This window comes from Pezoporus occidentalis, unplaced genomic scaffold (assembly GCF_034315485.1).
Source record: "Pezoporus occidentalis ecotype Australia unplaced genomic scaffold, CSIRO_AGI_Poc_V1 ctg89, whole genome shotgun sequence".
Lineage (NCBI taxonomy): Eukaryota > Metazoa > Chordata > Aves > Psittaciformes > Psittacidae > Pezoporus > Pezoporus occidentalis.
Window position 1 is genome coordinate 2,733,377 of NW_026916253.1, and position 27,749 is coordinate 2,761,125.

The 27,749-nt window shown below is 37.3% G+C and overlaps 2 protein-coding genes across 13 annotated transcripts in view; one reads left to right on the forward strand and one right to left on the reverse strand.

Annotated features, from left to right (window-relative positions):
- The window catches only part of TDRD12 (tudor domain containing 12), a 38,089-nt gene extending 24,649 nt beyond the window's left edge, over positions 1 to 13,440 (forward strand). For 4 of the 9 annotated variants that reach the window (XM_062604833.1, XM_062604837.1, XM_062604840.1 and 1 more), the window contains 13 exons: positions 788 to 912; positions 1,026 to 1,246; positions 1,907 to 2,006; positions 5,704 to 5,891; positions 6,183 to 6,393; positions 6,936 to 7,028; positions 7,486 to 7,655; positions 8,911 to 9,050; positions 10,076 to 10,130; positions 11,736 to 11,849; positions 11,935 to 12,088; positions 12,192 to 12,258; positions 12,615 to 13,440. In XM_062604833.1, coding sequence (XP_062460817.1) covers positions 788 to 912; positions 1,026 to 1,246; positions 1,907 to 2,006; positions 5,704 to 5,891; positions 6,183 to 6,393; positions 6,936 to 7,028; positions 7,486 to 7,655; positions 8,911 to 9,050; positions 10,076 to 10,130; positions 11,736 to 11,849; positions 11,935 to 12,088; positions 12,192 to 12,258; positions 12,615 to 12,700 — 1,724 coding nt within the window. In that variant the 3' untranslated portion in view covers positions 12,701 to 13,440. Of the gene's footprint in view, positions 1 to 787; positions 913 to 1,025; positions 1,247 to 1,906; positions 2,007 to 5,703; positions 5,892 to 6,182; positions 6,394 to 6,935; positions 7,029 to 7,485; positions 7,656 to 8,910; positions 9,051 to 10,075; positions 10,206 to 11,735; positions 11,850 to 11,934; positions 12,089 to 12,191; positions 12,259 to 12,614 lie in introns of those variants that run through there. The other 5 variants (XM_062604834.1, XM_062604835.1, XM_062604836.1 and 2 more) reach the window with 5 other exon arrangements.
- A 1,393-nt stretch (positions 13,441 to 14,833) lies between these two features.
- SLC7A9 (solute carrier family 7 member 9) lies at positions 14,834 to 26,608 on the reverse strand. Of its 4 annotated transcripts, XM_062604910.1 has the most exons (13): positions 26,463 to 26,596; positions 25,288 to 25,413; positions 24,042 to 24,189; positions 22,876 to 23,118; positions 22,524 to 22,649; positions 22,136 to 22,235; positions 20,386 to 20,430; positions 19,959 to 20,082; positions 18,210 to 18,313; positions 17,423 to 17,519; positions 16,540 to 16,689; positions 15,945 to 16,119; positions 14,834 to 15,059 (listed from the first exon to the last, which is right to left on the reverse strand). In XM_062604910.1, exons 2-13 carry the CDS (start codon positions 25,390 to 25,392, stop codon positions 14,995 to 14,997), a joined length of 1,482 nt encoding a protein of 493 aa, XP_062460894.1. In that variant the 5' UTR covers positions 25,393 to 25,413; positions 26,463 to 26,596; the 3' UTR covers positions 14,834 to 14,994. The 4 variants fall into 4 exon arrangements, with proteins under 4 accessions (XP_062460894.1, XP_062460895.1, XP_062460896.1 ...); XM_062604911.1 differs by lacking the exon at positions 22,524 to 22,649 and having other exon boundaries at positions 25,288 to 25,411; positions 26,463 to 26,608; XM_062604912.1 differs by lacking the exons at positions 18,210 to 18,313; positions 19,959 to 20,082 and having other exon boundaries at positions 25,288 to 25,411; positions 26,463 to 26,608.
- Between the last annotated feature and the right edge of the window lie 1,141 nt (positions 26,609 to 27,749).

The window sequence follows — 27,749 nt, forward strand, 5'->3', positions numbered from 1 at the left end:
CTCCACAGGGTCAGTTCCCTGTGAATTCTTTCTAGTTACCCCTCTACTTATTAGTGCTACAGCTGATACAGCTAGTCTTCTTTTCCTTTTTTTTTTTTTTTAATTTTCTTTTTGTTGTTTCTGTGTCACAGGGTTAACTGCTCAGAGCAAAAAACTTTATTTAGTAGAGGAAATGTAAAGAGGGAGGGTTTTAAGCATTAGCTAACAGAACTACTAGTGCTTTCAAAGAATCCCCATGATTTCACAATTATCTTGTACTACAGAGGATATTTCCATTGGAAATCATGTAGCAACTCTAAAGACTTCCTGTAATAATTTCCCATACGTTCTGGTGGAATTGTATTTTGTATTTTTCAGGCTGTTTACAGTAGCAAAATTTTTTACCCACTTTAAAACTTAATTTTTATCATGTTATGCATCAAAAGCAAGAAGATTGACTTACGTCTGCTTTGCAGGTTCATACAAAACAAAAAATGTTAGTATTCCAGCATTACGTAAAGTGTTTTCTGTCTTACTCTTGTGAAGTACTTGGCTGTGGGCAGTTCTGTTTATTCTGTGATATTGATACAAGGTACAGAATTATGCTGGATTATTAGAGACAAAATTGTATCTGTCATACACTTATGAAATGTATTGACTGAGGAAGTAAAATGCTGTATGTAAGTGTATTGGGAAAAGACCTTTTAAGTCAGTGCGTGGGGAGAGGGAACGGCCATTGTTAATGTAATACTTCAGGTGCTTTAAGTACTACAGTTACCTTACTTATGTGTACAAAATACCTGCTTAGTCTCAACAGATGACTGCATGCAGTCTTTGGGAATTACAGATGCAACTTGTGTGATACATTTCAGTTTTCCTTCTCCAAGAATCTTTGGTCAGCGTCTACACAGCCTGTCTGACAACTTCTCCAATGTGAGTAAATCTTTAACAGGTGAAGAATACATTTGGTTATTAAGTGGTGGATACATAAAAGTTTTTTAAAAATGCGGTGTATATTTGGTTTTGGTGGTTGTTTTTTTTAATAGGATTCTTCTGCAGATCAGGAACATACAAAGGCAAGGTCAGTCATTTTACTCACAGAAAACAGTGACTGTCATGCACTTGGGATCCTGCGCTTTTTGCAGCATGCAGAAGCTGAAATTCCACCAGAACTGCATGATTTTACTGCCAAGATGCTAGAAGCTGAAGAAGATAAGAAATTTTCAAGGCCACTGTGTGCCTATCTTAAAGCATTTGGGATTTGCAAGTAAGGGAATACACAGTTTTCTTGAAAAATGTACCAGTGCAGAAGGGCATTGTACACCCTGGGTGATGACTGCTTCTATTGCCTTGATTAATTTTCCTGTTGGATATTTTTATTCAGACCAGGTTTTGCTCATTATTTTCTGTTGCATCTGTTTCACTTCTCCGGCACCTGCTTAAATGTACTTGAGGGAACTTTAACCGTTGTTTTGGTTAGTATTTTAACAATAATTGTATGAAGTTTATGCTTTACTCTCTTCCCTGTTGTCTTCTGTCCCTCCAGGAGTGGGTAGGTAGATAATGACTTCTCTGAGTTGTAACTAGACTGTAAGTAGTGCCAGAAGGAAGAAGCTAGCGTGTTCTCCCATGTGACTTCTAGCATAGATAACTGTTGTTGCAAGTTACAAAAAATACAATGTTAGTGTTTACTTTGTTCTGAAATAAATTTTCTGGTGGTTTTTGTTATGTAGACTTATTCACCAAGAATTTTTTGGCTGTTTCTGTTTAATCCCCAGAGTTATGGCTGCTATTTGAGACAGAAATTGAATATTGAGGACTGATGAACTTTGTGTTTTAAGCCATTGTAAATCACATCAAAATGCTTTAAAACTGAAGAGAAAAAAAAAAAAAGGTTTTCTTCTAAACCCGTGTTTTTAATACATAGGAATAGAACAGCTTGTCCAGATCGTCATCAAATTAATATGCAAATGGATATACCCCAGAATATACCTGATAAAATTCTACAGGCACCTGGATGTGTGACAGTAAGTTATTATTTTCCTTGGTTTTAGGTACCAAGAAGACTGATCTTAAGTAGCTACTTTGCATATGACTTCTTGTATTATATTAATATTGCTGTAGTACGTATACTATACATTTTGAATATTTGTTATAACTGAGCCTTTTTCTGTTTCTCCTCGCATAAATAAGCGTACCAGACTTCTTACTTTACCTCAGGTTTTCTTCTGCATTGAAGATTTCCATTCTGTGGGAAGATGGCTTATGTGCTTTTTATTCCTTCCCTCTAGAAACTGAGATCCTATATCAGAACTAACAAAGGTTAACATTCCTGTGAATTTCTATTACTTTTATGGTAGAGGAAAAGAAATTTATCTTTTGGAGCAAAGTGGAAGATGATGTGTGTTTTGTTGGAACCGAGGAATTTTTTTCTTGGCTCATCTGTTCATGCAGACTTGCTGAAAAACAAGCATATGCTGGTCTTGTCATTTGAAAGTAGCATTTTCATTTGCAGTATCCGCAGAAAATGGGATACTGCAAACTGGATAAGCTCTTTACTTACCTTCTAGATGGAGCAGTTATTGCCTACTCATGCAAGTAATAGAGGAGCCAACAAAAAGAGGTGCCATGAATGACCTCATGCTCACCAACAGGGAAAGGCTGGTGGGGAATGTGACACTCCAGCAGCAATCTGGCTGCAGCAATCATGAGATGGTGGAGTTCAAGATCCTCAGGACAGTGAGAAGAGCATGCAGCAAGCTCACTGCCCTGGACTTCAAGAGAGCAGACTTTGGCCTCTTCAGAAACCTGCTCAGTAAGGTTCCATGGGATAAAGCCCTAGAAGGCAGGGGGGCTCAAGTCTGCTGGTTGATATTTAAGGATCACCTGCTCCAAGCTCAGGGATGTTGCATCCTGACTAGAAGTAAATGGGGCAGGAAGCCAGGAGGCTTTCACAGCAGGAGCTGCTGTGAAAATTTAGAAGAAAAAAGGAAGCTTATAAAAGGTGGAAGCAAGGACATGCAGCCTGAGAAGAATACAGGGACGTTGTCCAGGAAGCTAGGGATCAGGTCAGGAAAGCTAAGGCGCAGCCAGAATTGAGTCTGGCAAGGGATGTGAAAGATAACAGGAAAAGGCTTCTATAGGTATGTCACAAAAAAAAGACAGACTAGGCATAATGTGGGCTCTCTCTGGAGCGAGAACTGGGAGAACTGGCTACCCTAGATTTGGAAAAGGCTGAGGTTCTCAATGACTTCTTTGCCTCTTCAGCAGCAAGTACTCTGACTCTACTCAGCAAGTAGTTCTGCTGAAGTCTTGGAAGGCAGATGCAGGAACTGTGAGAATGAAGACCTAAGGCCTGTGGTAGGGGAGGATCAGGTTAGAGATTGTCTGAAGAGCCTGAGTGTGCACACGTCCGTGGGATCTGATGAAATCCATCTGTGGGTCCTAAAGGAACTGGTGAATGAAATTGCTAAGCCACTGTCTACCATATTTGAAAAATCGTGGCACTCAAGTTACTGACCACTGGAAAAAGGGAAATATAACCCCTTTTTCAAGAAAGGGAAAATGAGACTTGGGTTACTACAGACCAGTCAGTGTCACCTCTGTGCCTTGCAGAATCTTGGTGCAGGTTCTCCTGGAAAGGATGCTAAGGCACATGGAAAACAATTAGGTAGCTGGGGACAGCCAACATGGCTTCACTAAGGGGAAATCCTGCTTGACCGATTTGGTGGCCCTCAGTGATGGGGCTAAGGAACTGGTGGATAGGGGCACAGCAGTTGATATTGCTACTTTGTCTTGTGCAAAGTGTTTGACACTGACCCACACGACATCCTTGTCTCTAAACTGGAGAGACATCAATTTGATGGATGGACCACGTGATGGATAAAGACTTGGCTGGACGGCCGCACGCAGGGAGTTCTGGTCAACAGCTCAATGTCCAAATAGAGATAGGTAACAAGTGATGTCCCTCAGGGGTCGGTGTCGGGACCCATCCTGTTCAATGTCTTTGTTAGTAGCATGGACAGTGGAATTAAGTGTGCCCTCAGGAGGTTTGCTCATGACTCCAAGCTGTGTGGTTCAGTTGATGCGCTGGAGGGAAGGAATGCCATCCAGAGGGACCTGGACACACTTGAGAGGTTGCCAGTGCCAACCTCATAAAGTCGAACCAAGCCAAGTGCAGGGTCGTGCACCTGAGTCAGGGTAGTCCCAGGCACAGCTACAGGTTGGGCAGAGAAGAGATTCAGAGCAGCCCTAAGGAGAACTTTGGGGTGTTGGTTGATGAGAAACTTAACATGAGCTGGCTTCAGTGTGCGCTCACAGCCCAGAAACCAGCTGTGTCCTGGGCTGCATCAATAGGAGTGTGACCAGCAGGTTGAAAGAAATGATCCTGCCCCTCTGCTCTTGTGAGACTCCACTTGGATTACTGTATGCAGTTCTGGTGTCCTCAGCATAAGGATATGGAATGGTTGGAACAAGTCCAGAGGAGGGTCATAAGGATGATCAGGGGACTGGAGCACCTCCTATATGAAGACAGGCTGAGAAAGCTGGGGCTAATCAGCCTGCAGAAGAGAAGATAGTGGACACCTCAGAACAATATCTGAAGGGGGCCTACCAAGGATGCTGGAGAGGGACTCTTCATCAGGTATTGTAGTGCTAGGACAAGAGATAACAAATTTAAACTTTAAACAGGGGAAGTTCAAGTTAGATGTAAGAAGTTATTTACTGTGAGGGTGATGAGGCCCTGGAATTGTTCAGTGCTTCATCCCTGGCAGTGTTCAAGGCCAGGTTGGGCAGAGTCTTGGAAGGCATGGTCTAGTGTGTGGTGTCCCTACCCATGGCAGTGGGTTTGAACTAGATGATCTTAAGGTCCTTTCCAACCTTAACTATTCTATGATTCTATACTAAGATGTCAGTGCTTTTTGAAATTCATTCGGAGACACTGTTGTTCTAACTGGGCCTTACTGTTTTTTTTTTTAAGTTTTGCAGTCATGAAACCATTGTAGTTACTGCGTTGACTTTGCTATGGTGGTTCTTCACATGCCAGTAATAGTTTGTATCTCTAGCTCCCTTTGCCTGGCTTTTAGGTCCCTTCTGTACTGGAGTGTCTTCCTGTACAGAGTATTATACAATCTCTCTCTCCTTGTTGGACGATGATTGCTGAGGGAAAGCATGTAGATGTCCTTCCAAAGTTTTAGCCCTTGGGTCTAAGGTGTGCTGGATGCCTTTTTTCCTGTCCTGTCTTCTGCAGAATTTGTGTGCCTTTATGTCATGCAGTTAATGGGTGTTATCCATTCCCAAAAGTCACAGGTTATGAGAACAGAAAATAAGGAGAACTGGGTGGATTCTTTAGTGTCAGTCCATTTCTACCTAATAAGCTATTGTTGAAGTGAGTTTTCAAACCGTTTGACAACCTACATGTATCTGGTTTTAGTGCCTGAGACCAGGACAGGTTTCATGACACTGTTGCTAGAAACATGCACTTACATGTGGTGCCCTCAAGGCAGCAGGTATGACTTACGTTGTTCCTTCATTTAATTCTGAATTCAGAATTATTCATGAATAATATACTGACAACTAAATCTTCTGAAATGTGTGTATGCAGCAGTATCTTTGTCTCCTCTTCAGGCTGGAGAGAGGTAAGTGGTCTTGAATATGACAGGTTAATGTGTCATATTTAAGAAATCATGTAGTCCTTTGTTCTTCTCAGGTGTTTTTTGTTTTCAGATACTGCCTCTCCACATTGTAAGTGCAACAAATTACTTTGGTCGAATAGTAGATAAGGAAAAAGACCAATACACAATTCTTGCCAAAGAAATTAATGAGTATTTTGAGAACCCAAGTAACAGAATTTCTGTTAAAGAGGTGAAGGCACTAGCATTGTATGGATTATGTGAGAAAAGACTTTTTCACAGGTAAATACGTTGGGGGTTATTATCTGTGTCACTTTTTTAAACTCTCACTGTTTCTAGTTTAAAAAAAGTAGGCCCACCTCCAAAATCAGGGAAAAGAATAGCTGCTACTCAGACCTTTAAAAACCTATTTTTAAGTTACTGAATGAAAAGCAGAATGACTACCCATGCATGTGCACACCCAGTTTTATGTTTTGCTATGAAAACGTAGTTTTCTGAATGAGTAGATTAAAAAACGTTTTGCAGCTAGTTAGATGAATAATAATACTGTGTTCCTTTTCCTACTGTGTGAAGGGTTCAGGTGTTAGAGATATATCCACAAGAAGAGGAAAATCTGTTCTTCAGTGTCAAAATTAAATATATAGATGAAGGCAGAGCAAGTCAAGGTCTGAGCTGTCAGCTGCTTCATTTGCCTGCAAGGTTTCAGTGCCTGCCACCTCAGGCTGTGGAATTTGTAGTTTGTAGAGTGAAACCCATTGATAAAGAAACTGAATGGAACCCAGAGGTAATATTTATGTTTCTGCATGGTATTTCCTTTGTTCTTTGATTTCTGTGCATTATTTTCTACAAGAAAACAGTAATGAACTGCAGACTTAGCTATCAAATCTCATTGCTTGTTAGTATTAGAAATAAGTATCTGCTACTGGACCAAATTCTAGTAAGTCACTTTTCTTGTTTGTTTTCCCACAAAATAATAAAGTGGTGTTTATGGGGTTTTCTTCTCCAATTTAAATGGGTTTTTACAGAACTAGCTATTGCTACTTTTGAATCTGGGGGGTGTAACAGCAGAAGAGTAGCCTCTGTAAATTGACCTGTGTTGGAGGTCCATTCTTCCATTAAGCAAGATCCCTCCTTAAAGGCTGATGTTATTTTAACCTGTGGTAAAGTTGGAGTATTTCACTAGTTTACTCAAAAATCTTTTTATTTATTGAATATCCTTTTCATTGTTAAGCTCAGAAGATTGTTTCATTATAATTAAAATAAATAAAAATAATATAATTAAAATAGTTGGCATTCTCAAATACAGCGAAAACTTGTTTTTCATAGGTAACTCATTACATAAATCACAAAATCAAAGGAAAACTGCATGAAGCAAAAATAGTACATGCCTTGGGAAATACAGCTTGGGTTGACCAAATGGTAGGTATAGAACTGTACCATTACAAAATATTTGTATCTAAACTCCTTTATAATAAAGCACAACCCCTTCCTTCTGTCTTTGCCTATTTTAACTTTCTGTGGGGTATTCATGTGTTGGTCAATTTACTGTGATGGTGTCTGAGCAGTTGAACAGGCTGCAGACAGCTTGTAATATCTCTGTGTTTAGAGATACTCAGAAGCATCTGGGACTTGGTCCTGGACAGCTGACTCTAGGCAGTCCTTCATTTTATGAACAAGATGTTCTGTGAGGAATTGGTATCAAAGATAGCTCAAAGGCAAATTGAGGCATTTTTACTTTGAACACAAATGTGGATAGGTTCCTGTTTGCAAATGAGCTGCTTATAAGTATAAATAAATGAGGTATGTTTAAAGCTTAGATTTGGAGAGACACCGTTTATGAGATACGGTTTCCATTTAATATGCTTTGTCATTCAAGGTTCGCATAACCAGGCTGTCAGAGTTGAAGATAACAGCCAATGAATACAATGTTCGGTCTGAGATTTTGTCTACAGGTTTGGGAACTGACAATCCAGAACATATAACGCAACTTCAGAAGTTGTGTGGACACCTGAAATTACTAGATCACGCAGAGAACTTAGACTCTTTGTAAGTGTTTACAATTTTTTTTCAGCATATAGTTTAGTAGGGGAATTTGCGTTATTTAACTGGGTATTTCGTTATTGATATTACTGAATGTGATTTTGATTTGAACACAGACTCCAGTATTTGTGATATGTCTGCTTTCCTTTAATTATTCTTTAGCCACATAAAACACAATCACAGAGTAGTTTGGGTTGGAAGGGACCTTAAGATCCTGCATCATGAAAAGAAAAACATAAACTCTAGAAAACATTTAAGTGGTATTTGATTCAGATATAATTCAGAAATTATTTTTAAGAAATACACTAAAGTTGAATTTGCTGTGTTGTATTTTACCTGGCCTCAAATAATTGTTTAGTTGAAATTACTCAGAAAAGCTGATAAGCATTTTCTAAAGGTGAAGTGATTAAAGGTATTTCTCATTTAGGACTAAAATTACTTCAGTCTTACCTTAACTACTTTGGAGGTAAATTAATAAGATGTGTTGGTTCTGAATAAAGATGGCTGCACAGGTATTTAATACTGAATCTTCAATATGAATTAATTTAGAAGTATGTATTTATGTGAACTGAAACATTAAGTGGTAGCTTACTAGACTGGTTTTGGTTGTCTTATGCCACTGGGTGTTTGGAGGTGATGGAAGGAGATTTCACTTGAACAGATGATTCAGTGTTTCAAAAATAATGTGGTGCTGTGTTCCCAGTAATGCTCTGACAGTGAGTTCCAAGGCTGTTGCTGGTCGTGGTGCCTATCTCTGAGCTCTGAAGTAAATTGACTCTGTTGCAGTGTTTCATTTTGCTTTAGCCCAACTAGTGGCTGTACAGCTCCGAAGCCATAGGGCTGTGGCTGATAAATTCAGAACTTTGAGTATTCTGAAATCTTTACTTTTCCAAAATTAGAATGAAACATGACCCAGAAGCCCCCAAAACTACTGGAATTCTTTGTGAAAGGGAATCATTTTACTGTCTACGACTGTCACACACAGGAGCATCAATAGACTTGTTTCAGATGAAATGCTAGTACCACCAGAATTTTAAATGTTCTCCTAGCTCAGATTTCTGTATAAATGCTTCTTTCTGAATTACTGACTTTCAGCAACCCTGTGGTGATATTTATAGGTTGTAGAAGTGCATTTTGTCAGGGATTTTTATATGTATTAAAACGAAAAACTTCGAAAGGATTTCCAGCTATGATTAGGAATCCTTTAAATCTTAAACATATTTAAATATTTTCATTTTAAAATGTATTTTTCTGTGTTCAGAAGCATAAAGGAGGATACAGCTGATCCAGAGAACACGTCCAATGCAGAAAACATGTCCAATCCACAGAACATGTCAGCACAAGAAAACTCTACAGAAAACTGTAGTTCTTCTAAGATTACTTTCAGGACTCACTCATGTGGTAAACATTTTTAGGATTTCCAACAATTTTGAGACTTTAAGGACTGGGGCTTAAATGTCAACCTAAATGTCATATTACAAAGTGGGGACCTCTGTGGGTGTACAGAGTAGCGCCGTGTAGCTAGTGTTTAGAATAAGCCACAGATACCTTGTAGTTAGTAGCCTGGAGATGCTGCGAGAGTAAATCTCACTAATGTGGCTGTATTGCTATTTGTGGAACACTTACTCCTTGGGAGACGAAGAACTGAATGGAATGTGTGAGTAGGAAATCTCTCCTGTAGACAGGGTTGGCATTTTGCTGTCAGAAGCCATAGGGTTTAAGGAGGTTGAAATGTGTTGAAAGATGCTGGGAGCATTGTTCTCTGGGAGGTTGCTTTTAATTTTTCCAAGACTTAGGATGGCTGAAAAAGATTAAAGGGAAAAAAAAAAGCCAAAAGCTCAAGAATGTGGTATTCGGTCAGAGGCTTAAAAAAGCTCAGGGCTTTGTCAGTTGCAGGAAGGGGACCTTGCAGCAGTTGGTGCATGAGTTTAGAGCAGTCAAAGCTGAGTGATTTTAAAATGTTGCAGCAGGCAAAATTCAAATAAGATCATGGAGTGCTTATCATAGAAAGCATTTTTTCCTGGTGTAGTAGAGTGACTGTAATGCCATGTTGTAAGTTGTGATGGTAACACAACCATGTTCCAACCCCGAAACTCCTAGTGTCTAAAATTACATGTTTTGGATTTCAAGTAAGTAATGTCTTGAAATGGGAAAAACCTTTACCTGACCTGAAAAACTGTACAATTGTGGTGGATTTTTTAAATTATACCAACCACAATATTCTTTTTAGTTAAAATTTTCAGTTGAATTATTAACTTTATAAAATCTTTCCAAATACCAGGTACCCAGTATAAATGGCAAATACGGTCTTGTGGTAGTAATTTGCTTGCTAGCAAGCTATGTTTATGGTGGTACTGGAGTATTCTGGAAGTATCTGGTTTCTATAGTATAAATAAGTATAAAATATCTTTCTGATTTCTTTTTAGGTGGTGTACGTCAAAGTAAGGATGTAGAAGACACTACACTGCATCAGCGCCAATGGTACAAAAATTCAGAGTGATTTTTAATGTGAACTGCCAAACAGGACAGTCATCCTTAATGAGATTAATCTGTTTTGTGAGTAAATAGGTATAATATAGGTAGAAGTGTTCTGTCACCTCAGTGTTGAACTTGAGAGGTTGACTGTTGCTGCTAGATATGTATGTATACACACCATCTTGTGAATCCCTTAAGTAATTTCGTTGCTCTTTAGCTTACTCCTGGAAGCTAACTTTATCTGTTGAAATTGTGTAATCTTTGATTAGGCATCACAGTACTAGGAATGAAAACAAAACACTCTTTAAGCTCAGTTGATAGGTATAAATTCTGATTTGCACTTGTCTGGTTTATGTTCTAACCAAAGACTGTCCTATTGGGTGTCTGAATTACAGCTCCTATGCTTCTGTCTCTGCAGATTGGTATTTGATGGGATGAATCAGTTTTGTGTCTCCCCTTAATGTAATTCTGTTCTTAACAAAAAAAAAAAAAACAAACAAAAAAACCTGATTTTATTCTGAGAATGTCTGCAATGCAAAATTATGGCCCATTTCTTTTTCTCTTTGTTTTCTGCTTTGTGTTTGTTTTGTTCTGATTGGAAGGGGATCCATTATCCTTAACCCTTTGTGGATAGGGCAGTTTCTGTTGTTAAGTAATTTGAGCAGCATGCAGTAGAAATGAATGCTAAGTTTAGATTTATTTATGATTGGGAGTATGCCAAGAGAAGTCTTAAGTGTGGTTTGTGGGCAAAGTCAAGTGACAGTGGATCCTGAGAAATGTGTAAGTTTCTCACTTTGGGACTAGGCAGTGCTTCTCTTTGGTGGCTTACAGTTTTTCTTCTGTTAATGCTAGTTATGGGTGACTGACATTTTCTTGTGCAAGGTTCAGAAGTATTTTATGTTTTAGCCTATTGGAAAAGTTCTTGTTGATAGGGTGATTGATTGCGTTTAGCTGTATCTCCTGCAGCTTGGCTAGAACAGTTGCAGATCTTCTCCGTTATGCAATAACACATTGAGATACAAGATAGCAGTTAAATAAATGAGGGTTTGGATGTGACTGAGGGCATGATAAGGGAAGTAATCTTAATGAATGGATATTACAGCCTGTTAACAAGATTGATCTTTTGCTGGTTAAAACCTTTCAGTGTTTGGAGGAAGATTGAGGCATAACAGCTGTAAAACAAGCAGTTGAAAATATTGATGAGATGTATATTCATGTCTGTAGTCAGTTGAAAAGTTTGGTTTGTCTTTCAGAGGTTGGTCTTGCTACTGTTACTGTTTCTTTTGTTGTTTCAAGATCAGACTATGATAGCGTCCTTAAATGGGGCAGTAAATTTGATTCCTGTAGATATCAAAGTTAGTTAGGTTTCTCCCCCTACTTGGACTAGTAGATGTGCTTCTCCAGAGACAGATCACACCGCTTTAGTAGCGGGCTTGACTGATACCCTGTCATGTACTTTTCTGTCCCTTCTATTCATCTGAAAATCAGCTAGTTGCTTGCAACCTAATGGGAAAGTTCTAGCTTATGCAAAACAGTTTCTCTGAGACTTGGGTTTTTTTTTTTTTCTATTTTGGGAAAAAAAGGAATCCAATTATACTTTCTTTATTTTAGTTTTCATCCACAAATAAAGTGGTTTCAAAATGAAGAGACGGTTACAGTGAAAGTAGAAATAGCAAGCACAGCTGACCATAAATGTGAGTTCTCTAAAGAGAAGGTGATTTTCAGGTAGGTTTAACAAATCTAGTATAATTACTAAATGTTTGACTGTCAGCTTGCATTTAAAAATATTAAACTTTTTTTTATGATGTAGTGCTTGTTCAGGAGACAAATTTTATTTGGCTGACATGGAGCTGCATCAGCGTATACTTGCAGAAAAGTCTACGTGTGTGATAAAGGATAAAGAGGTTGTTATTATTCTTGTGAAAGAGCAAAAAGGATCATGGTGCAAATTACTGAAGAATAAGGTGAAGTGGAAGTTAATTTGAGAGTTACTGCGTATTCTGAACATATTGAACATTGGCCACTGTGTGCCAATGCAAGTATTTCAAACAATGTTTTTGTCAACAGAATAATCATGTGTCTCTTGATTTTGAACACTGGGAAGATCGTGAAGATGACAGCCCTTTTCCAGGTGGTAAGGAATGAACAAGTTGGTGTTTATAATGCATGAGATGATTAGCATCCTCATTTCTGCATAGGTTTTATCTCAAATATTCTTTTATTTCAGTTATATATGACATTTCACTTGCTCAAACTCTCTGAAAACAGATGACAGGACCGCTGATAGCAAACTGTAGACATGAGAGTAATTTTCTGTCAGAATAGCACAGACAAGCAGTTTAAAGTAGTTTTTAGTGGTTTGGAGTAGTTTGTAGTTTAAAGTGTGATTTTACTGTTTTGGTATTTTTTTTTAATACTGCTACATATTGGTTTTGAAGTTTTTAATTTTTTCTTGCTTTATAAATGTTACACTTTGATAATTACTTCTAGGTACTAAAAAAGTGTATTGCACTGATGCAGTATCAGAAGATTTGGTTGACTCCTCAGAAGTCAGTGGAACAGAAAGTGATGACTAATTTGGATACAGATCTTTTTCCTGTGATAAGAATTATTCTTCAAAACAGTTGCTTGCATGAATATTTCCAGTAAAATTGATAAAAATAAATGCATAAGTTGCAGAACTGTCCTTCATTTTAGGAGGAAACTAGTGAACAAACTCTTTACCTCTGGGCTCTGAGAACTTAAAGAAGTACTCCTTAGAAGAACATTACATATGTGTTCTGGTGCCTTCACTTTAAAATCGTTGGCTTTAATGTAAGTGTGCTATCTAAACAGTAAAATCTAAAGAATTGGTTGAATTTATTAGGAATTAAATTTACTTGGGTTGAATTTATTAGTAATTACAGAGCTTCTGGTTTACTTTGAGTGAATTTGCTGTGTTAGCTGTAGTTAGTAATTTGTCAAAGTTTTCAAAGTTTTTAAAATTTGAGTATGTCAGTTATTTCTACTATATTCACACTATTCATATGTATCAGCTTGTTGGCAATCATCACATTTGTCAGTTCCGCATGAAGAAATTACACTGCAATTCCAGCAGCAGTTTTTGTTACTTCATTGGAAATATGTTGACTTGGTATCAAAGATTGTACAGTGCCGTTTGCTATAGTAACTGCTGCAAAGCTTCTGTGACAGTAAATTTAGTATTTGTTTGACATTTTGATTTCTTACGAATGCTCTTACTTTTTTCCCTCTGAATTTATCTGAAACTCTTTTCTACTATGCAAATGAACAATAAAATCTTGTCTGTTTAGCCTAAGGCTTTGCCTGTTTATATACCATCTTCCAGTAACTAATTGTCACTGTTAGATTTGTGCACATTCAGAGCATCTTGCAGTAAAGTAGTCATGTAAAAGAAATACATAATAAATTAATCTGGTATTGATCTCTTTGCATCTCTAGATTTTAAAGCATGTTGTTTTCCCTGATGTAACTATATGGTGATTTAGAATAGAGATGAGCATTTACATGTTTATTTAAAGAAGCCTGAAACATTGGGATGCCTTTACTTCAGGAACAGAAGAAAGACTGTATCAATGCATTTATAGAATCGTAGAATAGTTAGGGTTGGAAAGGACCTTAAGATCATCTAACTCCAACCCCCCTGCCATGGGCAGGGGCACCTCACACTAAAATGACAGTCTATTTTTCTTCTTATGCTGACAATTTTTTTAATATTAGCATATAATAAAGCTGCTTCTTTAGGAATATTAAGAATATTGTTGATGCCAGTAGAAAACCATCATGTGACACAGAAAGTTGTTAATGTATGGTTTAAAAAAAAAAGTGCTGTTGGAGGAACCTGATGACTACTGAGCTTACTTAAAACCTTCACCTGTGTACAGGTACTTGGAAAGCTGTAATTGTTGTAGAAGTACTTAGGGAAATAGCTAATGTAACTGTGTTTTGGTCTTGCTCTGTGTTGTGGTGCAAACAGAAGACTGTCAAATCACCTAATTGAAAAAGGGAGCCATGGGGCTGGATATTTTTCTTTGACTTGTCCCTTAATAGGATGATGGTCCTCAGACGTTGTTGAAAGGACTTGTGCTTTCAGTATGAAGTCTTTCTCAAATTAATTACATCAAAATACTGATAAGTGTCTTGATAAAATTCCTGTCTTTATCCATTTGCACAGAGTGAATATAGGAGCAGTGTTACCTAGAATCTGTCTATACTTTTCTCAGCAGGGGAAGCGAAAGCTGCTTAAATCTCTATGTTAATATAGTACTATTTTTGTATTTTTTCATCAGCTACCAAATAGTGTTCCTAGGATGGTGAAGTTACCTTTGTAAAGTCATGATGCTGACAGTAATTGTTTTAATTAAAAAAATAAAATCACCCTCTTCCTGTCAACTGTGCTTCCCATTTTCATTTGATTCTCACCTCCTCAGTCTTCAGTTTTTTGATAGCTAGTGTCTGGTCTGAGAAAACTGAGAACAGTTAGCCTTGGTTTACGTTACTTCTGTCCTTCCTGTGTGGTCTGTTGAATGTGATGCTGATTTCAGTGTGATCAAAAGCATCTTGGCAATGCTGCTAGTAAGTTGCCGTCTTCATAATTGAGAAGTTCCCCTTGTTTCTGCATTGGCATCACTCAAAATAAGATACAATTACATACATGTGAAAAATGGAAACAGCTCTGCTGGACACTGTAATCTGGCTCAGAAATCTTTTATTCTTGCATGTTTAACTTTTTTCAAGTACTAAAGTGTTGCAAAAACAATACACCAGTATGAACACAATTTTAGAAAGTATAAATGTGTGCAAAACTCAAGTGAATCTCCTTTAACCACTCAAAAACAACAAAAAAAATACACTATTCAGTAACTTCTTCTGCTGGAACAACTTCCAAAAGCATCTGAAGGTGCATAGTGATGGGCTCTGAGGGGAGAAAAGTTACTGTTAGAGGCTTATGAGAACAGTATTTCTATTCAGACTTGTACTATTTTCCGAAGAAAATTTCCTGAAAAAATGATCATTGTGAGTAGTTGTCTGTGTTTTCTGTATTCATATCTCAAAATACAAGGGATGGGGAATAAAAACCAGATTCAAGATGCAACATTGTAGGATTTCTAGACTTTGCATTTAGGGTACAGTTCTTCTGATCGTATAATTATGTAATATTTAATAATAGTGGGCAGGAGAGACAGGGATGGATATTTTTCACGTCTTTAAAACTACTAATTCTGCCCTTTTAAGCTGATTCCCCTTTCCCTCTCGTAAGTATTTGTGTATCCTGGTTCCATAGATAATTGCAAAGAGTTTCTCCTGAGATTACACAAAACACATTTTATAAATGGTCACGCTGGGTTCTTGCAGGTTTCACTTTACTCAGCAGCACTGTCATTAATTTCGGTCTTAAATGTTCTTAACATTTTCTTTAGTGAGTATAATGAAATTGCTAGCTTGAGCTCAAAGCGGTCTTTTGTGGCATGAGAATGTATGTCTCCTAATCCTTAGTTAATGGCTAAAGCCAGTGTTTTAAAATGTGGAGAGTCGAACTAACTTTACAGATAAAATAATTCTGTTCCTTTTAAGTCAGTTTCTTCGTGCTACTAAAGATACGTATTTCTTTTTTGTAAATGAAGTTTCATTTTTCTTGAAGCCAGACCACTTTTTTTCAGAGGAAGGAGTAAAAATACACCCTCCTTTCCACACCCCAATCATGATTCAGATGGGATGGCCTATTTAATGAGCTTCAGCAGTTAATCAAAAGCTTAGAAGTACTGTTTTGAACTTGGAGCTGGCTATGTGAATTATACTTACTTGATATTTTTTGGGGCCAGTTGAATTTAAAATAAACAAAAAGTACATAAACTATAAGTCCACTACCAATAAATAAAACACAGTACAAATAGGCCAGTTCAGGTGCACTGATGACTGGTGCCAATATCAGTAAAATGGAGGCTAATGTCACTGCGACTGGAATGATGGTTGGTATCTGCAAGATACAAAGCACAAAATTACTTGTTCTTTTGCTGTTCTTAAAGTTGCATGTATGGAAGAATAATTTCATTGCCTTATGCATGTTTTCCGTTCAAAATTTCCAGCATCAAATGGGGCAGTAGAGTAGCAAGAAGGATAGGGAAAACTCTTTTCCTATATCGTTGACCAAGTTCTCTTTGCCTAAATGGCAAACAGAAGTGTAAAAATTTGTATTTTAATGTATCTGGGGCCATGACTCAAGTGAAATGACCTGGGGTCTTAATCTGGGTACTCTTTCAGTGGTAGTCTGCTGACTAATAGTTTCCCATTCCTGAAAACCTCGCAAAAGGATGTTAAATATGCAAATACTTAGGATGAGGTTGTGTTTCATTATTTCTGGGAATGGAGGAAAAACCATTTTGAATGCTGAACTTACCTTGACTGGTCTCTTGAGGTCTTTTCTTGTAAACCTCATAACAATGAGTGCAAGGACAGTTAAACCGTAAAATATCCAGATTGCAAAACTGCAGTAATTTATGAGTGTGTCAATGTCACCGGGGATAATATAAATAATAGCAACGATCCCCTAAAAATGAAAAGAAAAATTAGTCTACTGTAAGAGAAGGCTGAATTTTACTTGTGTCAGTATGGATGATGATCTGTGAATGCTTTTCCTTAAACATTTGGGTGTAAGTGTATTGCAAGCACCTTTAAAGATAGTGTCCACATCCTGCTAACATAATAGTATTTGTATGCAATCTTAATTACATTTTAAATCAAGACTTAAAATTCGAATGCATTAGTCTGTTCTGTTGTTGACTGTGTATCAAGGAGTAAGTGAAGATGCTAAATACATTTTTAGGTTATTACGGTTACTGGGAGTCAACAGCAATTGAATTTTCGACTTATCTTGGTTTACTTTGAAAATAAACAGGTAAAAATAAGATATTCTAGATTTATTTTGAAATGTATTGAGTATATTTTTGTGAGATGTAAATGCATTCTTGGAGGAAATACAGTGGTAATAGCTTGCTTTTAACATCCTGTGAAGTTAATACTGCCTAATAGTAATAATTTACTCTCTTAATTTGTTTTCATGCTGTGGATTCTTAAACATTTTGATTTTAAAATCCAGTTCTGCAGTGAAACTGTTAAGAAGTTGGGGGTGGGTATATAGTGTTGTTTTTTTTTTCTAATATATGTTTAGGAATTACCTAGTTAGTCAAAGATATGTGTCAAGACTGCAGGTAAGAAATTGTGGAAGTGTGTATTCCTAGAAAATTTTGTTGATAAGTTTTCTGTACATAAAAAATACTTACATAAAATATGGTAGCGGGGGCTGGTGTTAAACGCTTGACACTAATGTAAGATAACAACTTTAGCATGTGCCCTTCACGACCTGCAACATAAATAAGTCTGACAAAACAAAAACAAGGGAATCTAGTTAGTGTAGCACCTAGACTTTCAACACCTTGCTGGAAAAAAAAAGAGTACACTCACTTTGAGGTGTGTTTTATTGTGTGATTACACCCAACTATAAATACTGATATTTCCCTTGATATGCAATGGTATCTAAATTATGTTACAGGCTGGAATAAGGGAAGTAGCCAGTATTGCTGGTGAAACAAAGCAGTGAATTTGAAACCAATTCAGAAACAGTATTAAATTAGTGAACTTCAAACTAGTTTCAGAATCAATTTGCACATTAAAATTATTTTGGAAAAAAACATGTTAGCTGCTGTGTCCCTTTAAATATTTCATTTTTTAATTTGCTTTGTATCAGAAAGCTGTATTGACAGCCTGTCAACAAACTGGTCTTTAGAGCCCTCTGTTATTCAGCTGTGTTTGAGATTTTAAATATTTATTAAACACTAAATGGAGGCATTAATGGAAGCAATAAGGGACCTTATTATTTTCTAAACCTTCATAGCCAGTTTCTTTTTGACAATCAAACAATATAGTTAGATTTGTGGGTACTTTTTAATTACATATTTTACATAGGGATCAAAAGAATGCCTGTATCTTTGTGTGTAGATACGTATGTATATAGAATTCTTTCTATCCTTCAGAAATTCTCATTTTAAAGTATTTGGGATGGGAGCTTACCTGCCTGCAGTAAAACAGGTCCCATTGGCAGATCCAATTGTAGAAAAGGCCACAAAGACAGGAACTATCCAAGAGGCTGGATAAAGGACTCTATCTCCGAATGTCTGGGATATGGGATTAAAATTAATAATTTTTTCATTTCAGTTTACCATTTGGTATATTGAGTGATGTTGGAGCCTCTTCTGAAGTACAGTAAATGAGTATCTAAAGTATGTCACCATTAAAAACATCAGTTGTATATTTTGTATAGTTACTAAAAATGTGTTTTGCCAGTTGAAGACCTGGATTAAGTCATGAGCCACTCTATAGAGTGGAATATTGTGGTGTTTGAGATGCAGCATCTGTAGGAAACACTGGGAGACATGTAAAAAACACACATTCTGTTCAAGACACTTGATTTGGGAATGCCTGCAGAACAGGAAGATTGCCACGCATGCATGAGCTCTTTCAACCTATGTGGAAGGGGTTAACACTAGCAGTGACAGCATGACAGCCTGAGCCTTGTAGGTGCACCAGTGAAAGGCAATGGTCTCTCAGCACCCTTCAGTTTTCAGCTGTGCCGTGGTATGTGGCCTGCTACTGCAGGATGGAGTAGAGCTAATATAAGTACTGTAAATGCATTTGAAATCAAACTTTTGAAAGGTTTTGCGGGTTTAGTTGAGGGTGATTAACCTTTTATAGCAGGGCAAGCATTAAGAGTAACATCAGTGTTTCTTTGTCCAATGGTAGGACGCACCAGTGCTAAGCAAGAAGTCTGCTTTCAGATGTGCAGACCTCATTATACTGTGCCCTCCTGCTGTTTACCTTTCTGCTGCTCAGTGGCAGTTCTGATTTTGTTGTTGGTCTGACAAGTTCAGTGGTAGCTGATGTGTGGTGTTTAGATTGTAAATTTTGTGGTACATTGAAGTCCTTTAAGTCAATATATATGCTGCTGTACTTCTTGATGCCAACAAGATGTTGAAATGCACCGAAGTTCTGAATTTTAATAACGTCTTTTAACATTGTAACTTTTTTTTTTTTAAATACTTAAGAATTTCTAAGTTCATGTACTTCAGTGTCCTGCACTGCATTTGGTGTGCATGGGACATACTGTTTGTTTTCACCAAAAACTAATAGTAGGAAAAGTTGCTGCATGATCTCAACAGGTGAGAACCATGTCCCACAGAAAATTTACTGAGTGGAACTGCAGGGACAGATACATCTGTTAAGATTTTAGAAATCTCTGTCATCTTTAATTTTATCTGTAATAGTCTTGTAGTAATACAAAAAGGGTAATTCTTAGCTTTGTTGAGGAAAAAGAATAATGAAGTGAATTATGGACTCCTTGCTGCCATCTCCAGCATGACAAACTTTGATCTGGCGTTTTTGCATGTGCTTTTTTCTCAGAAATACTGGAAATACTGAAAAAGGCAAAGCAGCAGCCATGTGTTATTTTTCCTTCCACTTTCTGGTGCTTATGGAAGATAATCAGCCTCGAAGCTGCAGTGCTCACAAAATGTTAGCTGCAGACTCCATTACTTTTGCTTCCGTTTTTTTTTTTTCTTGGGATATGACATAACTACTCTTGTAAGCATCACTGAAATAACTCTTAGATTAAGAAATGACAGTGGATGGTGTGGATAAAGAGGACACTGACAGCTTAGAAATTGATTGTATCCTAAAGAAAAATTACAGGTTCCTTTTTTGCTCATATGACTTTAATGCACACAGCCTTCTCCAGATGCTCTATTACAAAATAAAGTGGCTTACCACAGCAACTGCCCGGGACTGCAGGAGTTCTGTTGAAGTCATTACGGTGAAATATGAAATGTTTATCAGAACGTAACAAACTGTAACCAAGGGGATTCCAATAATTATAGATAGCGGTAGATTTCTAAAGGATGCAAAAGTAAGACTCTATCAGCATTGCTGTATCACTGGTAGAGTTGTCATAGTAAACTGTGGACTCTTACTTTTCCCCATATGCTCTTTAGGTGTATTTATATTTCCTTATTGTAGAGCCATGGAAATCAGGACTTAAAAAAAAAATTACAAACTTATGAAGCTTTGTCTATTAAGTGCTCAAGCTGAATAACCGTTGCTTTAAAAAAACAAGGCAAAATATATGCCTGCTTGTACAGAAATAATAGTGTTCAATTTTTGTCATTAGAAACACTGCTTTCCTACATGGTTTTACCTGTAAGGATTTTTAAGTTCTTCTGTGATGTAATTGAGTTGATTCCTGGAAGGAGAAGCATTCATACAATGTTATTAGCAGTCAGGTGTTGAAATGCTAATACATTATGAAGTCTGGTGTTACTTGTGCTGTTGATTTTTACCTTTGCAGTTAGAAGGGTTTGTGTTTTTTTTTTTTCTTTTGTTTTCTTTGTTTAGTTTGGTGGGGGTTTTTTTAGTGGTAAAACTGCAGGACACAAACCTGTCTGAGCTTCTTAGCCAAATGTCAGCCTCTTGATTCACCATCTTTCCCTCCATTATCTTTTCCTTCTCACAGTATCTTACAAGTATCTCTTGAGATTTTGAAATGAGATTGTCTTAGTTCTTGGATAAAATAATCCCAGAAGAACAAAATAAAAATTTGGCAGACATTATCTCAAATTACAGGACTGCCTTTAAGCCTAAAGCTTTGCAATATCTGAGTCTCTTCAAATGAAAACAGAAGCGCACCCATCACAAGGGCTGAAGTGAGTCATGTTGTCTAGAAAATGAGTGAAAACCTTTTTAAGGATTACACCAATCAGAATTATAATTTCAAAATATTCATTTTTCCTAGAGTGTGTAGACCAGATTAAAACCAGGTTTTTACTTGTCCACTTCTGAAAGTGTGAGGAGTTGGTATTTACAATTCAAGAGACCGATCTTCAAACATCAGTGCCTGGTAGTTATATATACTGAAATAATTAGTTAGGCACCAGCTGCGCTGTCACCTTAAAACAGGTGAATTTCTGAATTAGTAGACTTGAATGCCTGAGTTGGGAATAGAACCTGAAAGAGTGATCCATTTAAAAATAAATTCAGTATAAAGCATCTACATTGGACTTGCTTTGCTGGAAGTTAAGAGTTATGTTCTCAGTGCCATCCAAAATACAGATCTGATTGCAAGCCTTTACAGTTTGAACATTTAAGAATAGTATTAATGGATCAGATCATGATACTAGATTTATGCCAACAGTCTGTGACCAACTGACATTCCCTTTAGTTGCAGGAATTGAAATGTGTAAATTGTTTTCTGGATTGTGGTAGAGATTAAATATTCCTGCCAGTAAGTTTATCCCTGGGAAAATAATTCTGGAAAGCACTCTTCTGGGTAGTAAATATAAATGCCTTATGTAGAGCGTAAATGTAAACCTAAGTTCATCCATGTATGTGAATATTTTCAAATGTGTCTTGTTAAATCTAATACGGTAGATAATAGATAAACGAGGAGAATAAAATTTAAAGTGTCTCAGGGAAGAAGACTTAATATTTTTTATATTAATTCCAAATGAAAATAAGAAAAAAAAAAAAAACAATTGGAAGTTGAACCTTATGAATTCTGACCTTTTTTTATGTCCTCCTGTACTAATCAGACACCACTACATTTCATAAGAAATGGAATTTGGAAGCCTCTGGGAAGGCTATTTGGCCTAACATAGTGGCATTAAAGTTTATATTAGTTATTTATAGTATATTTATATTCTCATTACCACAGTATCTTAAGTACTTCAGCAACAAAGCAGCAGCTCCTTTCAGGATCTAGTATAGTTCCTTTCCCTTATAAACAGGAACTTGAGGGTTTGGGGGTTTTGTTATTTTTCCAGAATTCATTAAGAGATTCTTAATAACAGGTCAGATGTTAACTTTTTTCAGATCTCATCTTGAGTTGTACAGAGGAAGAGTAAACTGGTTATAGGGTGTTAAACTGTAACCGTTAAGTAGAGATACCTTACCATCCATCATATGCCCAGAGTCCATTATAAAATGCCAAACCAATAGATCCAAAAGAAACTGAACTGTCCTTGTAAGAGTCTTTAAAATTTTCTGTTTTTCCTGCAAATAAGACATAGATTATTGGTCAGTATTGAAATTAATTCCTTTAATCCCCACCAGATGAAGAAACATTCTGACAGTTTAATTAATGCCAATTTTTATTAGTTGATCTGTAGTGCTGCATTTCCCACCCAGCCTTTCTCTAAAAGAAAATACCATAGTTCCCAAGAGATCTGGAACTAAAACTCTGAAAACAGAGGTTTATTTTACACCACCTCTGTCCGTGGCAAATTGTTTAACGTCATAGCAGAAATTAAAATAGTTTTTGCAAGTAGTGTGTTTAATTACCTTGTGCAAGGAGAACAATTCCACTTACAATAATGATTGTGACAATGATCATTTTAGCAGCCGTGAGAAAATTCTGGAGATAGCTTCCCAACTTCACACTCAGTGAATTCACTGTTGTAATTGTCACTGAAATACATATTCATGAATTTCTGTATTAAATTTGTCAGAATTAAAAGTTGCTTCTTAAATACTTTCCCCTCCCCGCCTTACTTCACTACTTTTCCATACTGCTGTTTGTCTATTATTATTGATACAGGGGGTTTTAACATACTATGTTTGGATAACTTTTAAAATTGTGGGGAAAACCAGTTTTCTGAGTCAGGCACTGGTGTATCTTGTCTCAAAATCTTACCAATGGCAGCTGCTGCAAGACACTTGATGGCGACTTGGGGTGGATCACAACCAGGATAAAAAGGAGCTAATGTGTATTCCGCAAAGCTGAGACAAATGATTGCAAATGAGCTGGGTTTGGTGACCAGTAAGCTTGTCCAAGAAAATAAAAACGCTGGAATTGGGCCGAAGGCCTCCATAAGATAAGGATATTCTCCCCCAGATTTTGTGATCATTGTACCAAGCTCAGCAAAGCAAAGTGCACCTGAGTAACAAGGAAAGTGTTACTAGCTTAGTTCATGTGCTTTCTAAAACAGATTATCACTTCTTAATAGGTAGAAAAGTTGAGAAAATAGATACATACAATGCATCATTACTCAGTTCACGTTTTCAGTATGTTTTACTCTATATGCAAAATAAAATTTTAATTACTTGTGAGCAACTGAAAAAAAATACACTGAAACTATTAAGTTACAGACCAGAACTGACTACTGTTGGTGTTACAGACTTCAACAAAAAAAAAGTACATTCTGATTTTATATTAGATTTCTGCTTAAGAAACCAACACAGTAAGAAGCATCTAAGTGACAGCTGCACTGAGTGACTTACCTTTGGGAAACTTGGAAAAATAGACTTGCTGCACAATTTTAAATTAAAATGTCAACTAAGCTTTGGAGTAGAGTGATACTTCCAGCTGGCATCTTTCTCTGCTGTGTACCTGAGAGAGTGCCCATGGAATTCCCTTTTTGGTTATCTTTTTGAAACTCATTTTGAGGTGCTTGGCACTATATTTTCAGAATATAGAATTATAGAATATCAGAATATAGAATATAGAATTAATATAGAATTAAATTCACAAGAAGGAGAATGGCAGAAGTACCTAGCTCACTGCCAGTGAATGTCTCAGTCCCTGTGATATAAGTAGCAAAGCATTGTCTTTATTAGTTACTGGATGAAGTAAGCAAAATTAAGACTTTTTTTCAGAATGAACTGTAAATGTGCTTTGCAGTCTTAAAAACCTATGAACAGCATATACCTTATTTCTCTTTGCTTAATACTGGGACACCTACCAGGATATGTTACTTTGGTCTAGGTGCTAATGGGTCATTTGTGAAATGAGAGTAGTACACAGAAACAGTAGATACAAAGATTTACCCAAAGATTCAATTCCTTTGTTGATTCATTTACCTAAGGTTGCAAGAATTCCACAGGCTGCCCACATGGTTAAACAAGGACCCACAGCTCCCACATTGGCAAGTACTGATTTTGGAGAAACAAAGATGCCTGAGCCAATAATTGTTCCAACAATCATACAGATTCCACTGGTGAGGCCAACCTTAAAATAAAATGAGACATTTTAGTAAAATAACTTCTGATAATTCAGTAATTGCTTCTTGGTATAATGCAGTTATGGTAATTGTCATTAGTGACTTACCTTTTTCAGCTTCCAACATGCAACTTCTAAAAGCTAATACATGAAACTGAAGTTTCTCTTTTCTTTGCATACGCACCCTGTGGTGTAGTCCTGCTGTTCCCACAAGTCCAGTTATTTGGACTATGCATGCGTGTGTGTTTGCTGTATTAATCCATGCTTTGACTTGTGTGGGGCTCAAATCTAACGTTGTACAGGTCAGCATCCCCTTTCCACTCTCAAACACTGGAATTCTTTTATGAGCACTTGAGGAATTCTGAATTTTCTAAGCTTGTAAAATCTGATTTCTTGGATGGAGCTGGGTTTTTTTGTTTGTTTGCCAGTTTGTTTGTTTTTCCAGCAGTTGCTTTCACTTCATTGCTTCAAGTATTAGCGCACAGGAATTTACTTGATGCTGCTAAGTGGTGAAAGAATCATGTTACTTAAGTTTAAAGAGGAATTCCACTCCCTTCTGAGCACAAGTGGCATATCTGATTTCTATGGCACCGGTAATTTTCTGGAGGAGACACCTTTTTACTTGTATTTCTGTCCCAGTGGCTATAAATATCAGCAAACTTCCAGAATCGGTGAGCTGAAAAACCCATTTCAGCCTCTGAGAAGTACTTGTGGAAGGAAAAGGCAAAATTTCTGAAGTGTCTCACTTGATCAACTTCAGTTACCAGATAGCAAAATAATTCAAAGGCTTCAAAAAATACATATTCTTACTTTTTGTGTTTTTACCAGAGCTTTGAGCAACCTGGTCTAGTGGAAGGTGCCCAACCCACAGGGTGGAACTAGATGAGCTTTAAGGTTCATTCCAACCCAAACCATTCTGTGATTCTATTTGGCTAGTAATAAGTAGTTTCCTGAACTGCAAGACACCCACACTGCCACGATACCAGCACATCGCAGCTAAACTGGGACACAACTGCAGGTTTTGTGTGCTGATGACTGCGCACAGAGCCTCCCTTTGCCAGCCCCTCACACACCGACAGACTGAAGGGGGAAAAGAAAATGGTTTACCTCCTTTTGTAGGTTCATTGCTTGGGGTTCATGGCTCTGAATGGACTGTCCATCCTCTTTTTTGTTGTCTTCTCCTTTTCTTTTCTTCAAGTTTTCTTCACCCATTTGGTTTACTTGCTGAAATCTCTAAGGAAATGCAAACAAAATATTGGTCTAGCAAATGAATGTTAAAGTGTACATTGCCAGAAAATACAAATGCATGTGCACACACTTGCTCCCAGGCAAAGGCCTTCCACCCAACTATCCGCTCAGAGATGAAATCCAGGAGGCATTAGTTGCATCTACTTCATCTCATCCATCCTACTTGCTGTAGATTTTCCTCATACCCACCTAGCAGTGGATGTCTTCGGCTCAGGTTACCTTCAGGTGACAGGATGTCCTTCCTGGAACAATCTAGGTTTTATAGCTACTCCCTCCTTTGAACTATTCCAGAGGTTTAGACAGATTTAATCTCTCTCTCAAAACTATTCTGTTTTCTTATCTAGGAGCCTCCTCTCACCTTCTTGGTTAATTTAGGCCTTGTCTCATTTCCTTGGACGTGCAAGTACCTGCTAAATCAAAGGTGTTTGCTGTGATTGATTGTCTAATTAGCAGCTCTTTGCTTCAAAGAGTTATGGTCTTCTCTGTGTTGACTCAGCCTGAATGTCTCCTACAGAACTTTTTGTTCTGTTTAGAATTAGAATGTAAACAGATTGCTTTCAAATTGATGGGGTTAGGTCCTGAGTCTCAAAAGATGTCTAAGTCAAAAGTCTCTTCTCCCCTGAGAACCTACAGCTACAATTAATGGAATCTGAATGCTGAAGATCGTTTTGCAGTTACACAGACAGTAATTCAGGAATGCATCATGTTTAGGCAGCTTAGCTAGTATACAGAAGTTCTTGACTACAGAAACCATAGCTTTTTACATTATCTCAGAACACCTATCTCCATATCAGTCTTCAAAAACATCTGAGCTGTTAGTACATCCAGTTTATGTTTTGAATTAAAGATTTTCAAAAGGAATCCATAATGAATCCAACCTTTAAGATTAAACCGTGAACAGAAAATTGCCCCAGTAAGGAATGCGGGGCCTGGGTCACTGAATTTTATTACAGCTTTGTACCCAATTTCTCTCCTTTAAGTCATGTATTAGAATGTTTTAACAGTCATCTTTTAGCAGTTATACATTCACTTACCTTTTCTTATTTATGTTTGCTTGGTGTTAATTTGGCCCAGGAATCTCTGTGTAGTGTCTGTCTTTATTTCTCCCGTTAGATTTAGCAGCCACTTAGAGAGTGAGAGATGTTCATGTCAGAAACCAGAATATGCAGAAGCAGCAGCGGCTTAAGTACAGAGGTTATAAAAGGTAATCATTAAACCCATTCTCAGCCAAGAAGCTTTAAGATATGAACCACAGGTAAGCCAAGACTGCAGTTAGTTTATCTTTGAAAAAAGAAAGAAGTCTTTGTTCCATTACTGAGAATGTTTGTCCAGTACCTAAGTAAGTGGTATATTGCATAGTGAGAGTGAGCCATAATTTGAAGAGTCTATTTTGATGATTTTATATCAAGCAATTTCTAACTTAGAAATGCCTCTGAAAGATAACCTTGAAGAGGTTGTCACATTATGAGTGCATTAAAAACATGAGTCCAGATGTTAGCTGTAAAACTGTTGATGTTTTTATTTTGAGCAGGTAGAGAAGTGTAAGCAGGGATTTTTTTCCTTTGTTTTTCATTAACCTGGAGGCAGCTGAGTGGACAGCTTGTGTTCCCTTCACTTGCTGTTCCAATTAATTTTTCATTTTTGTAAATGTTTAAAAGTCCTGCTTTACTGACAAGTGCCATTCTCTCTGTTTCCCTACAGCTGTATAGCCTGCAAAAATGTGTTGCTATCCTGAATGCTGAAACCACAGTACCATCTTTCATTCTGGCTAGTCATTCCTAAAATACTTGCACGAAACAAGCCTTAATCATGTTTCACTTTGTTGTTTTTGGCAGCGCAGCTCCACAGCTCCTTCCCTGCTCCAAATCAGTGAGTCCCGATCAACCTGATCTAACTGCAGCTGACTTTACTTTTTTTTTTTTTTTCCTCCAATATCTGCTGTTAACAGTAAAAGATATACTGGTATTAGCTGCTGATGTTAAATACAGGTTTATCTTGTTAAGATAATGCCTCCTGAACAGTAGCACTACAGGACTGGAAATAAGGCCAAGTGGTTGGCCCTAAGTATCAACACAGCATTATCCTGGTGATATGTGGATAGGCTCCACAACTTGTTAAGGTTGTAAAGTAGGTATGCTTTATTCAGCGCTGAGGTGCATGGGGGATTGCTCCTCCAAAATCATGCGCACCCCAGTGTTGTTCTCCTCTATATTTATCCTCTAAACTATTTACATATGCATTAGATTATGCAACACACTTATTCATGACCTATCCCGTTTCGTATTCTAATGAGGTAAAGGTCCTTGCTTGCATAGGGTCTC

Excerpts from the sequence above, each read along its gene's own strand:
- SLC7A9 (XM_062604910.1), bottom strand. The coding sequence starts at position 25,392 with ATGGGTGAAGAAAACTTGAAGAAAAGAAAAGGAGAAGACAACAAAAAA. Across the intron at positions 17,520-18,209 it reads ACCTGTTTTACTGCAGGCAG|ACTTATTTATGTTGCAGGTC; the intron begins GTAAGCTCCCAT and ends TTGTTTTGTCAG. Across the intron at positions 16,690-17,422 it reads CCCCCGCTACCATATTTTAT|GGGATCGTTGCTATTATTTA; the intron begins GTAAGTATTTTT and ends TTTCATTTTTAG.